Here is a 13,762-nt window from a genome sequence, read left to right as displayed (position 1 = left end):
CATCATCTCCCCAGGAGCTGCGGAGTCAGAAACAGAAGATGGTCTCAGAGCGGGAGCGGCTCCAGGCGGAGCTGGACCACTTACGGAAGTGCCTTGCCTTGCCCACCATGCACTGGCCTAGGGGCTACTTTAAGGGATATCCAAGGTGACGGTTTCCCTTGCACTAGGCTGAACCTATAGCATAGAAATATTATCTATTTTATTACCTTGAATATTTAATATTTTTCACTGGGAGGTTTGAAGCTTACAAATTGAGAACGTGCCATGCATGAAACAAAGAATTCCAGGCTCCAGAGAGGACATCACCTCGAGTCACCTGTCTCAGCTAAGACTCAGTTTCTCTTTCTAATGGCGGTTGTATTCCTTCTTTCCCCATGTTCTTTGTCTCCAACCCTGATGCCCACCGTGCATGTGGCTAAGGGAGAGCCAACTGGCTATTTCTTGTGTTGCTGTGCCTCGAGAGCCCTGCTTGCTCTAGCTGTGGCCTGGGAGTTACCTCCTCCTCCCAGGAAGACTAACTTGCACTGAGAAAGCTGGGTGTATGCAAGCAAGGGCTCACGATTGGTCACCTTCCTGCGCCATCGGCAAAGCCACAGGTCCTAGGAGCATGCAAGCTAGTCAAGGCTTCTCCCTGGAACAGCTCTTAGGAAAAGAGGCAAACCCACACCCGAAGGTACCTTATTTTCCTTGGGGAAGATGAGTGGAGCTGTCCACAGATAGCCCACCCACTGGATTGCTACCGCTGTGTGGCGTTTTCATACAAACATGTTTTGAGAGAAAAGTCAAAGGTGCTTCAGCCTTGTACTGTGTATATATTAAAAAAAAGTTTTGTATGTTTTTATTACTTTAATTATTGTTATAAAAAGCCTGCCATTTTTAATATGTGGTTTGGGGAATTTTGTTTGTTTTTCCTGTTTGGGGGTTCCTTTTTTTTTGTTTGTTTTGTTTTCGTTTTTTCTGGTTAAAAAAAGCAACCTGCTTTTAGTGTTTGTGCTGCTGCTGGTCAGGACATTAAAGTGCTCAAGTTTTAGAAAGTAGAGCTCACCTATGCGGCGTCCCACACGGCAGGGCTGAGGGGCACTCGGGGCTAGTCTGCTGTTGAGATCAGAGTGACCCACATGCAGCAGGAACTTGAAGTAAAGCTGCGGGAGCTGAGCTCCTGCGACAGGCACAGCTATGACAGAGGGCTCTGGGTTATCTCCTTTCCCAGTTCCAGCTCCTCAGCTGGGTTGACCAACTTGAGAGCCTCTCCCTGCCAGAGCTTGTGGCTGTCACTCCATAAGAATGGGGAGAGGAAGCTGAGCCTACCCTTGGCCACCAGGCTTAATGGCGATACAGAGCAGCTTGCTGGCAGTCCCCCTGCCAAGAATCTAGTCATTAGCAAACTCGGACAAGAATAGTGCCACCAGTATTGTCAGCAGTCCCTCCCTTGGCACAGGAGCAACAGCAGAGAGGCAATGCTAAGGCCTCTGCCCCATAGTCAGTTGGAAATGGTGTGCAGGTGAGCAGAGGCTGCATGCCCAGGGACACAGCGTTCCCCAAGTTCCCAATTAAATGCTGCTTGTGCTCACACCTTAGTGTTTAGTTTTCCTGTCCTAGGCTAAACTCCACTGAAGACTGGAAGCTTTTGCTAATCTGCTTGGTATGCTTTGGGAAAAGTAGGCCCCATAACTAAGGGCACGCGCACAGCCCCTCCCATTATCTCATAGGAATTCCCCTGGCTGAGTATGTGACCATGCAAGAGATAGCTTCCCAGGTTGGCCTGGGGCACAAGCTGAGCCACTGGCCTGGCAATGCCTATGTCCCTTCCAAACAAACGCCCTTGCCTGCCTGTTGAGCCCTGAATATTCCCATGCTCACAAGTGACATGACAATCAGAATCGGGTACAAGCCAGTAAGGTGGCAGGCAAGTGTGCCACTCCCACCACACGTGGTCCTCCCATCCCACATAGTCTAAGACACTGATGAAGCGGAAAACACAGTACAATCTTCCAGGTACCACACACAGTCCCCGGAGGTCTTCCAACCTTTCCCCACTACAGATCTGCTCCAGGATGGACTGTGTAAAATGAGTATGTACATGAGATACTGTACATCCAATTCTTGACCGTGTCTTCCCACTTCACCTCCAAGGGATAGTTGCCATCTGTCCTGACTGGAAATTTCACCAAGCTTGTGATAGACACACACAGTGTTAGATCCCATAGCTCCATGTTTGATTAGATCTTTTTTTAAAGAAAAAAGTTTCGTATCATTGGAGCCAAACTGATTCAAGACCGGCCATCATGAGTGACTAAGAAAGGACTGTCAACACTTTAGTACATGGTACCTGAAAGACCCACAGCTTGTACCATCACACCAGACTGTACCACTAGGGTACCCAGAGGATCACAGGGAGAGCTGCCCCAACAGTGGGGAATTGCAGCCATGCTCACAGCACTGCCAAATCTCAGTTAAACTGAACTGCAAACGTAGATGCCTCCCTCCCCTGCCCTCTGACCAGGTCCCAGCATGGAGATGGCCCGCACAGCAGGCTCAGCACCTCTGAGGTGTGCATTAGCGCTTAGCAGCAGTCTGTACTCTTCCAAGTAGTCAAGCTCTGGCGTCACTGCTTGCCGTAGCCTGTCCCCACTGTCTGATCCAGTGCTTAACCTCAACCCTAGAGGCTGCCTTGACCCGAGGAGGCATCTCACTGGTTTTGTACTTGTGTGTGCCCTACACCTCATTGCTAGGGCAGCGGACCCAGGCAGGAGGGAGGACGGGTGCCTCGGTCACTCTGGGGGCAGTTTAGATGCTGTGAAATTAAACCCGTTCTAAGTGTACTTGTTTGAATTAACTGTATTGTAATATTATTTGTTGAATGTAGTAATTAGGTATTTATGAATATATTGCTGTAATTTCTGACATCCCAAAAATAAAATCTTCCTAAATCATGTTAAGAGGAAAATCATTTTCTATTAGCACCCCCCCCCAGTTTTCAACTACATACAGCTTTCACAGGTCAGACTTGAAGACGCTGAACTACAATGGCCTGAGTACTAGCTGTGCGTAGTATGCAGAGGACTCTGTGCTCATTAGACAGAAATGCTGGTGGTGGTTTCCACATACGATGGAAGTTGAACTTGCAGTGTGGCTGGGTTCTGACAGAAACGAGTAGCAAACTCACGGCTTCCACCCGTGTTGCACACCTCTCTCTCCACCATCATGCTTCCAGAGCTGAGTGCCTAATAGGTCTAGAGCTTGGACACCAGCAGACAGCAAGGGTTGCACATCATAGGCCTCTGGCTAGAAGTCCTGAGACTGTGTGCTCTCAGAGGGCTGGAGGTTTGTGCGGAGTTTGTACATGTGATTAAGTGCCTGAGTGAGGAAGGCCCCACTGGTGTTGATCTCCATCAAGGTCAAGTTATCAAGCTGAAACAAAAAACAAGTGAGCCAAGTAAGTTTTGATCTTAGGAAAGCTCACTCAACAGAAGCTTAGAAACCAATAGTTGTGTATTCCTGGGTGCTGAGGGTGAATCCCAGTACCCAGTGCACACCAAGCAAGCTATCAAGAGCCACACCCAACCCCCCATGAGCCTATTTAAAGCACAACTTCAAATCCCTGCTTACATGGCTAAGCAGGCAGGGTGCCCTTATAATTCCCTGGAAGCACTCACACTGGCTAGCAGTGCCCACTGGCACCAGGCAGAGATAGGAGAGCCATGCCTACCTTGGCATGTGCCTCCTGCTGCCGCACAAAGCTGTCAGCAGACACCCGGAGCTTGGCCATGCGTGTGTCCCACAGATCTTTGATCAGTGTCCGGATCGTGTCTGCCTTGGGAATGTTGTCAGAAGCACTGAAGACACAGAGGCAAAAGAGACAGAGACAGTCGGTAAGCTAACCCGACACAGGCAGAAATAGCTGCTTCAAAACCATAGCTTGAGGGCAGGTCACACAGCTCAGCAGTTAGTGCTTGCTGCACTCCTGGGGATTCCAGTTCCATTGCTGGCATCCATCAGGCAGCTCACACCTGCTCATAGACACTTGTAATAAACAGACACATCCACACAAACAAATCTCAAACACAGTTTGAGCCGTAGGTGGTAGCACATGGCTGAAATCCTAGCACTCAGAAGGTTGAGGCAGGACCAGTAGTTAAAGGCTGGGATACATGGCTAGAGACCCTGTTTAAGGAGGGAAGAAAAGGAAGCCTTGCACAGGCTTAGGAGAGTCCTGGGTTCTTTCTTTTCTCGGGGGTTGGGATGTTGGCAGGTAAGCTTTGTACTGTTTTCATACATGCTCACTGTCCATGGTCATTGAGGACACAGATGACAGATCTGACAAAATGAAATACTGAAAGCCAGGAGTGGTGACTATACTAGCATTTGGGAGGCTGAGACAGGAAAATACCTGGACAAGGAGTATGGTGTGAGGTTCCATAGCAACAACACAGGCTAGAGACAGCTCAGTAATTGGCACACACTGCTCCTGCAGAGTACACAATTTGGTTCCTAGCACCCATGCCAGGAGGGTCAGAACAACCTCTAACCCCAGCTCCAAGGGAATCTCATACCTCTGGCCTCTGAGGGCACCTACCTGCATATTGTGTGTGTGCATATACTGACATACACAATAAAAATAAATCTTCAAAACAGTAACACTTGGAGGGACTAGAGATGGCCTAGCAGAACATACTTCCCTTGCAAAGGACCCAATCAGTTCCCAGAAACCTATGTGGGGTGGCCTGTAATTCCAGCTCCAGGCGATCCAATACCCTTTTCTTATCTCCTTGGGTACTGCACTTACGCATACCCTCACACAGACACACATATACATGTAATTAAAAACAAAAACTTGTCTTTAAAAGGTTAGTGGAAAATTAGACCCGTGGGACACTCCCTTCAGGCTAACAACATCCTGTGCTGTGTAACTATCTCAAGTCAGCAGATCCCGTTTTTAACCAGTGACGTAGGCTCACTACCCAGCACCAGCAGAGAACAAGAGGGCAAGCTTTGTGCTCAGCCTTTAAGTGCATTTCTAGTCTCACAAAAGGCTGAGAGACAGGACTGTCACTGTGGGGAGCACAGGTTAACAAAAATCACAGAGCAGAGCAAAGTCTCAAAAGCAGCCTGGTGTCTACAGAGAGTTTAAGGTCAGCAGTTAGTGACAACTTTCCTTTACGACATACTTGAAGCCAACCTTTGAGGAAAGAAGTGCACACAAGACAGAGGCAGACAGACCCATGCAGCCCATCGCTAGGCGCTCTATCAGCTCAGGAGTGTGGGCAGCTCTGTCTGCGGTATAGAATGCATGCAGTGAACAGAATGACGAACACAAGTGTTCAGAATAGGACAGAGAACCCCAGATCCTCATGAGGTGAACTACAGAACAAAGTAAAACTGGGTTCCAGACCATCGAGACGGTTCAGCAGGTAAAGGTGTCTGTGGCTAACCTGACAACCCGAATCCAGTCTCTGGCACCCACACAACAGAAGGAGAGACTCAATTTCTGAAAATTGTTCTCTGACTTCCATATGTATGTCATGCTTTATGCATGTATTCACAAAATAAATGTTTTTTATTTTTATTTATTTATTATAGGCAGGCTTGTGTAGCCCATCACTAGCTACTCTCCCTGTGCCAGTCAGCTCAGAAGTGATAGGCAGGTCTGCAGTATAGAAATGTATACAGTGGGTTTCTCAGTGTAGGCCTAACTATCCTGAACCAGGCTGACCTTGAACTCAAAAACCTGCCTGCCTCTTCCTCTTGAATGCTGCGATTAAAAGTGTGCACCACTACCACCCAGCTAAAAATATTTTAATTGGGTTTCTTGGCCAAGTAAATTACACAGTAAGGTTTTTTGTTGTAGTTGTTTTAAAAGACACTGTCTTACTGTATAACCATGGGTGGCCTGGAACTCCTAAAGTAGACTAAACTGGAACTCAGAGATTCATCTGTCTCTACCCTCCATGCTCATCCAGTGATGGGATTGAAAGTGTGCTACCACACCCAGACAACAGTAAGGTTCATGGTAGAGAGCATAATGCACAGGATCTTAAGACAGCCCTCTATACCAGTAGCACCAGCCTGGTTCCTAGTCACACATTCAGACTCTCTCCTTTCCCAGACTGATGATCTCCCTCAGACCCCTGAAGACACCACCTCCCCAGGTCTCCCCATCACAACAGAATCTATGCCTCTGTGATCCATCGTGTACCCCTTTAGTCCCCATGCCCTCACGTACATGGAGCCACAGTACGTTACTGCTCCTCCTACACTGCTGCCCTCCCCCTGCTCCTGGGGAGTCTCCTGCTCTGCTCAAGCTTGAGTTCCTTAAATGCCTTCTCTGGCGCCCATGCCTTACTAAGCCCCAAGGACTCCCAAAGGCACTGATTGTCCAGCAATTTCATGACCAGTTCACAGAGTCACATTGTTTCCCTACTCAAATGGGAACTCAGGCCCATGTGGCCATGTTTAGAACAATAAGTACATTGTTGTAGGAAGGAATGAATGACCTAAGGCCTCCCATCCCTCTTTTGATTTCACCTTTGAACAAAGCAGTGACACAGGTCCCTACTGTCCAGCTGCTCTGGCCTTGGTGCCAGATCTGCTCTTGAACCAGCTGAAAGGTACTGCCCAGCTGGATGCTCATTGAGTCAGGTTTGAGCATCTACTACTTTCACTCAATAAACTTTTGTGAGGCCTGTGTGGGGACAGTTCCTGCCCGTCTAGTACAGTCTGCACAATGGCACGCTACAAAACTGCACTGTAACAAATGCCAAAGCAGAGCTCTGCAGACACTGTACTAGGCCAGGAGGACCTCTAAAGCCCAGAGTTCAGGACCAGTGTAAGCAATCTAGCAAGACCCCGCCCCCACAGCAAACAAGCAAACCTGTTCTGCAGAAGAGCCACTGGGATCATGAACCTACAGACACAGAGCAAAGACAGTAGAGCTGTAAAGGGGGGCGGTGACACCTGCCAGCTGTCAATGCTGTGAGCACCGTCCTGAGACTGACAGGGCAGCACCAGACAGGCTGGCCACACATGAAGAATGAACCAGAAGACAGCTAGGGCAGTGGGGCCACACAAACCCGGAGCTTGCCAGGACACATCTCTCTAACTCAAAGGGCCCTTGGCAACTCCTGTGACAGACACAGGGAACCCAGATCCAGGCAAAGTTGAACTAAACAAAGCATTGCGGTTACAGAAAAGACTGTTGCTGAAATGACAGTGGCTACATTGTAACCCAGTGACAAGTGACAGGCCTGGAATGTACAGAATCCAATGTGGGGAAAGAAGGCACAGGAGAGAACAGAGAGATAGCCTAGTCACCCTGCATGGAGTCACCTCCTCCAGGTCACCTATATGAGAAACTGGGCAGCTGGGACACCATGGGAACGGGCAGGAAGCGGGGATGAGAATTCGAGTTCACGCAGGGCGTGCAATGACTGCCTGCCTCGTGTGCTGACTCACTGATTCAACAAGAGCTTGGTGATCTCCATGTAGTGCGGGCTGGGCACTGGGGTGAATGTCTCCTCTTTCCGCTCCTGATCTCGCATCTGTTCCAATTTCTCTGAAACATAGAGGTTAGTGTGTTCCACCATCACCATAACAAAGAGAAAATACATTTTGTTTTTCAAGACAGGGTTTTTCTGTGGATCCTGGCTGTCCTGGCACTTGTTCTGTAGACCAAGCTGGTCTTGAACTCACAAATCAGTCTGCTTCTGCCTCCCAAGTGCTGGGATTAAAGGTGTGCACTGGGCTGGAGAGATGGCTCAGAGGTTAAGAGCACTGACTACTCTTCCAGAGGTACTGAGTTCAATTCCCAGCAACCACATGGTGGCTTACAACCATCCGGAATGAGATCTGGTGCCTTCTCCTGGCTTCCAGACATACAGAGGCAGGATATTGTATTCATAATAAATAGATAAAATCTTTTTTAAAAAAAGGTGTGTACCACTACTCCTGGCTGAGAAAACTTTTTTTGTTTTCAAGTTTTTATTCATTTATGTATATGTGTGCTGTCTGCATATATGCCTGAATGCCAGAACAGGGCATCAGATCCTATTACAGATTGTTGTGAGCCACCATGTGGTTGCTGAGAATTGAACTCAGAACCTCTGGAAGAGCAGCCAATACTCTTAACCACTGAGCCATCTCTCCAGCCCTGAGAAAATGTTTGTTTGTTTCCAAAACAGGGTTTCTCTGTGTAACAGTCCTAGTTGTCCTGGAACTCACTCTGTAGACCAGGCTAGCCTTGAACTCACAGAGATCCTTCTGTTTCTGTCTCCTGAGTGCTGGGATTAAAGGCGTGCGCCACCATTTTTTAATCTTACAATTTGACCAGGTACTTATATTGACTACATGGCCAGTAAGCACGTGCACCACATAAAAACAATGTGGGATATTTGTGTCTTAGACTAGATGCCTTGCAAGTACCTCTCAGGAAGGACAGAGTCTGATGTTACCACTACCCCAACCTTCTTCTGACCTAATCTGCCCTCTACTTGTGCCTGTAGCCAATTCCCCGTGACCTCTCAGAACTGTGGTCCAGAGCTCAGTGGGTGGCTCCTCTCCACACCCTAGGCTCACACTTCAGACATCTTACCTTGCCCAAGTGGAGACTGACACAAGTGGAGGCATCCCCAGCCCTGCTTGTACATGCCACTGTAGATGTTACTTCCACCTGGACAGCTAAACAGCATCCCCAAGAAGGCCCCCTCACTGCCCTGTGCTCTGCCCACCTCAGAAAACAGTGATTCCATCAAAGAGCTCAGCCTCCATGCCTTAGCAGCAGCTCTTCTCTTCCCTCCTCCACACAGACCTCAGGAAAGCTGCTACTGCTCCCCTGAGAGCACCCAGGCCAGCTGCAAGCAGCCTCACCCCACTTCCATGAAAGCAATGATTAATTTTTCCTGCACTCCTCATACATGCCAGACAGACACCTACAACTGAACTGGACCCACTGCATAGGATTATTTTGCTTTCTAACCTTGAATCAGATAACACACCTGTTCAATGTTCCCACCAATCAAAAAGACTGGCAATGCCAACCCTCTGGCCAGGATGTGGGACAATGTGATCTCATCTACATTTCTCTGGGATCCTAATGTTTCAACACTCAGTAGGATTGGCTAGAAGCTTCTTATAACTTAAGCATCATCTGTCCTGTGGCCCAAATCCCCAACAGGTGGTATCTATTTGCCTAAGGGGGAAAAAAAGTCGGAGGGGCTTAGCACAAACACTTGTAACCCAGCAACGTGGGTGGTGGAGGCAGGAGGATTCGCAGCTCAAGGCCATTCTGGGCTACAAAGCAAGTATGGAACAGCCTGGGCTACATGAGACCCTGTCTCAACAAATCAAAGAGAAAAACCTATCTATAGAAAGAATCAGACATGAAAATTCCAAGTCTCATTCAAAATCATAAACAATGGGACTAACCTGGGGCCTGGCAGGATGTCTCAGTAGACAAAGGTGCTTGCCCACAAGCCTGATGAAGGTGAACACAGTGGAAAAGCAGAACTGACTCAATACGATGGCACACGTGCAGACACACATCACAATGATGATTTTTAAAACTGGGACAGAGGAGACCGGTGAGATGGCTCGGTGATTAAGAGAACATGATGCTCTTACAGAGGACCTGGGTTTGGATCCCAGTACTCATCCAGCAGCTCATAATATAGTCTTTTGGCCTCCAAAGGCACTGTATGCATGTGGTGCACATGACCCATACATATAAAATGAAAATATTTATAAATGAGAAGTAACCCGAATACCCTCTTGCGGGATGGCTAAGCATTTGCATAGTCACACAAGGGAGCACCTAGGCAGAAGAACAGGGCGATGATCCATGGGGCGACAGGACCAACTGCAAACCACACATCCATCAGAAGCCTGGCACATGACATCATGCTGTGGACATGCAGTCCCAGAGCAGACAGGCCTTCTGCACAAGCTACCGGAACCACCACCATCTGAAGCACAGAACTCTGCATACCCCTCTAACCTTTGGCCTGGACCAGTTGAAACTAGTAATGTGTTTCTAATGGGTTTAGGTCTCAAGGGGCATGCCCTTTGGGCACAGGAACTGGGTCTCCAGTTTCAGGACTACCAGAGTTACCCAGTCTTTTACACAGGGAACAAGAGGTCCAAGTTCAAGCTCATTTCTCTAACTAGCCTGAGAGTTTCAAAGCCTACCCTAGTTTGCTTTCCTTTGCCATGATGAACACCATGACCAAAAACAAATTGGGGATAAGGTTTACTTGGTTTACTGATCAAAGTCTACCATTGAGGGAAGTCAGGGTAGGGACTCAAGCAGGAACCACAAGGGAAGACTGTTATTGGCTTGCTTATACAGTCTAGGATTACCTAGGGGTGGCATGGCCCACAGTAGGCTGGACCATCCTACATACATCAAGAAATTGCCCAACAGACATACCCACCGGCCAATCTAATGGAGGTGATTTCTCAATGAAGGGTGCTTGTTCCCAAGCGCATCTGTCAAGTTAACAAAACTGTGACTAAGACTTTTCTCCTAGGTCCTCTCAGGTGACTTCAGTCAAGCTCACTGGGGGATTTTCAAATGCTACATGATGCACATACCTCTCTCCCAACCCCACCCCCCAAAAAAATCAGAGAAAAGACTGCAAAGGCTCACAGCTGCCTTCTTTCATTTTTTTAGGACATCTTCAGAGCCATCTCTAATCTACCACACACTTCTGACTGAAAGTGTACAAAGGGCTTTTAACAAAGAGTTGTGCAACCATCGCTTCAATTTCTGATTATCACCCCCCCAAAAAATAATCCCTCCATCACTTCCCAAGCCCCCATAACCTAAGCAGTCACTATTCTGTGCCTATGGTTCTGCCTATTTCTGACAGTTCAGGTAGACAGAATCCTACAATCTCTGATCTCCCATGCCTAGCTTTTGTATTCAACGTCCTATTTTCCAGGTCCACCCACCTTGTAGCACGAATCAGAAGCCCTTTCCTTTACATGGCTGAATAATAATATCCCACCGTAGGGCACCGGTCCCAATTTGCTCTTCTGTCACCATGATAAACACCATTACACAATTTGGGGAGGGACCTGACCACAGTCCATCATTGATGGAAGTGAGGGCAGAAACTCAAGTAGGAACAAAGACAGAAACCACGGAGGAAGGCTGCTTACTGCCTTGTCTGTCTTCTTATACAACTTAACACCACCTGTCCAAGGGTGACAATGCCCAGAGTGTGCTGGACTCTGCCACACCAACCCTTAACCAAGGGAACACCCCTCAGACAGGCCTGTGGGATGGAGGTAATTTCTCAGCTGAGGTTCTGTCTGCCCAGGTGACTTGAGTTTGTGTCAGTTTGACAAACTGCACAGGGACACGCTATTTTCAGTCTTTGTAACAGAATTTCCCAGCATGCTGACTGATACTCAATTAAAACAAAACTTGTCGGATCTCTGTGGATTCAAGGCCAGCCCAGTCTACAGAGTGAGTTCTAGGACAGCAGAACACACAGTGAAACTGTCTCTAAAAATAAAAATAAAAATAAACACTACGAAAAAAATGCTTGTTTAAAGTTGAATGTCTACTCCTTTAGTCCCAGCACTCGGGAAGCAGAGGCAGAGGCAGGCGGATCTCTGTGAGTTCCAGGCCAGCCTGGTCTACAAGAGCCAGTTCCAGGACAGCCTCCAAAGTCACAGAGAAACCCTGTCTCGAAAAACCAAAAAAAAGTATTATTATCGTGTGCAGTCGAGTGCATAATAAAGTCAGAGGACAACGACGGGACTCGGTTATCTCCTCCCACAGTGGATTTGGGGAATTGAACTCAGGTTCTCAGGCTTTGCTGCAAGTGTCCTTGCCCACTGAGCCATCACGCAGGCCCCACATCTTTAATATTAAGGCTAGTTACATATCTAAAATTCAAATAGGAATTAGCAGTATCACAAACACTATACACCAACGAGCCACTGGAACAGCTACTGATGTCGGCTGTCAGGAAACAACCGGGACCGAGGAAGGAGTCAGATCCAGGTAAAGCCCGCCCACCCGGGCCCAGGAATGCTCACCCACATCCATCCACTCTGGGGGTAGCAGACGGCACTTCTGTCTCTGTTTCAGGTTAATGGCCAGCCACAGGGGCACTTCCACGGGTAAGCCGGGGTTGAAGGGCCCCAGGTCCCCCTGCAAGGACAACGCAGACCCCAGGTGGAAAGGAGCGCTGACCTGTCCATGACCCCGCGGCCGCAGCCCCGTCCCGCCCGCCTCACCCCGATTAGGTAGATCTTGTCCAGACTGAAGTTCGGAATAATGGTGACCAGTTCCTTCTCGGCCAAAAACTCCACCTCGGCTGCGTCCATGATGAAGAGTTCACGCTACAAGTCCGTTCCCACCCCTCGGCGTCTCACAGCTCCCGCCTGGGCCGCTGCTTTCCCGCCACCGCACGGGGCCCGCCCCCGGACCGGAAGACAGCCTGCCACGGCCTATGGAGTTGTGGCAGTCTTCGGGGCCTCGGGAGGAATCCGCAGCTGGTACGAGCCCGCGGATTGGTCGGTCAGAGCGAGGCGCTCAAGCCCCGCCCACAACCATACTAGGGCCTTGCCCTTCTGTGGTTTACGCATACCCTTTCCAGTCCGCAGGTCCCACGCTTCCTTAACCCTGGTTCAGAGCTCTAGGGAGTTACAACTAGCGCCCCCCGACGGCCGCGCCCCTGCTGCGTCGCTACCCTGAGCCAGGCCCCACCTCTAGCCCGTCCCCTCTTCTTCATTGGTCTCCGGCCCTGCCCCCTCCCTCAGGCCGCACACGACTCCTCCTCTTGCCCGCCTGTCACGCTCACGGCCCCGCCTCTATCTCCTTTGGTAGTTTTTAACGGTCCCGCCCCTTCCCCACACGGCCCCGCCCCTCCTCCCTTCGGCCTCGCCTATCCTGCGCCCGCCCCTTCCCCTACCCGCCAGCAGGAGGCGGTGCACCTCTGGCGATCCGTTCCTTTTCGGCCAGACAGCCGCAAACTCAAATCACTTGCCTGCCTCCACTCTGAAACGGTAGAGGTTTGGGACCTTGTCTCCACCAGCGCTAACCGCAGATCCAGGAATAAACACATTCATCCCAAACTCAGCTCCGGGTGCTGGGACATGTTTAACCAGTACCCACAGACACCATCATGAGGGAAGAGTCTTCCCTTTAATTTTACAGTCTTTGCACTTTCTGAACACTGGTTAAAAAGCAACGAAAATGTGACTTCCCTGTCTGTTCCATTCAGATCCTTTAGGACAGAGCCCAGAATCAAAGCTTTAGCAAACCAAATGACCTCACAGGGACAAGTTTGCAAACGTTTTATCATTGCACCTGTGATAATTGAACCCCAGGCCTCAAAAATTTCAAGTACACCGCTTCCGTTGAGCTACAGCCTTATGCCCTCAAGCCTTCTGAACAGGGCCTCTGTGAGCCAACAACGCTCAGATCTCTGAAAGTCTCCATGTTAATATGACCCCACAGGAGAATTTTGAGTCAGGAATGTGGTGAGAACAGCTGAACTATAATGAGCCCTATAAGCCTGTTGGCAGCAAGTAGGGTGGCAGCAGACTAGGGTGGCTCACGGGGAGATGTTAGTCTACACGGGTAAGGGCAGCAGGGCTGGATCCAAGTTTGAAACCCTCACCAGCAGGCCCAGAGGTGAGGTGCAATCTATCCCAGCAGTTCAGAGGTGGAAACAGAAGGGTCTCCAGTCGAGGCCAGCGTGAGCCATGCAGCATTTGCTACCTCAGAAATAAAGAAGCCCCAGAGTGGGGG

General features: G+C 49.3%; 2 protein-coding genes across 10 annotated transcripts in view; one reads left to right on the top strand and one right to left on the bottom strand.

Moving 5' to 3' along the window:
• The window catches only part of Gse1 (Gse1 coiled-coil protein), a 337,797-nt gene extending 334,864 nt beyond the window's left edge, over positions 1–2,933 (top strand). For all 9 annotated transcript variants that reach the window (XM_013115648.3, XM_040735846.1, XM_040735849.1 and 6 more), the window contains one exon: positions 15–2,933. In XM_013115648.3, the coding sequence (XP_012971102.2) occupies positions 15–149 (135 nt within the window). In that variant the 3' untranslated portion in view covers positions 150–2,933. The remainder of the gene's footprint in view (positions 1–14) is intronic.
• Positions 2,821–12,745, bottom strand: Gins2 (GINS complex subunit 2). Its single transcript, XM_005073100.4, has 5 exons — positions 12,244–12,745; positions 12,043–12,157; positions 7,453–7,552; positions 3,710–3,836; positions 2,821–3,411 (listed from the first exon to the last, which is right to left on the bottom strand). The coding sequence occupies exons 1-5, from the start codon at positions 12,331–12,333 to the stop codon at positions 3,286–3,288; spliced, it is 558 nt and encodes a 185-aa protein (XP_005073157.1). The 5' UTR covers positions 12,334–12,745; the 3' UTR covers positions 2,821–3,285.
• Between the last annotated feature and the right edge of the window lie 1,017 nt (positions 12,746–13,762).

Source organism: Mesocricetus auratus, unplaced genomic scaffold (assembly GCF_017639785.1).
Source record: "Mesocricetus auratus isolate SY011 unplaced genomic scaffold, BCM_Maur_2.0 Super-Scaffold_6723, whole genome shotgun sequence".
Lineage (NCBI taxonomy): Eukaryota > Metazoa > Chordata > Mammalia > Rodentia > Cricetidae > Mesocricetus > Mesocricetus auratus.
This window is presented reverse-complemented; position numbering and strand designations above follow the sequence as displayed.

Coding starts and splice junctions, on each gene's coding strand:
- Gins2 (XM_005073100.4), bottom strand. CDS start 12,333: ATGGACGCAGCCGAGGTGGAGTTTTTGGCCGAGAAGGAACTGGTCACC. Junction 12,158..12,243: donor ACAAGATCTACCTAATCGGG/GTGAGGCGGGCG, acceptor TTGTCCTTGCAG/GGGGACCTGGGGCCCTTCAA. Junction 3,412..3,709: donor AGCAGGAGGCACATGCCAAG/GTAGGCATGGCT, acceptor TTTTTGTTTCAG/CTTGATAACTTGACCTTGAT.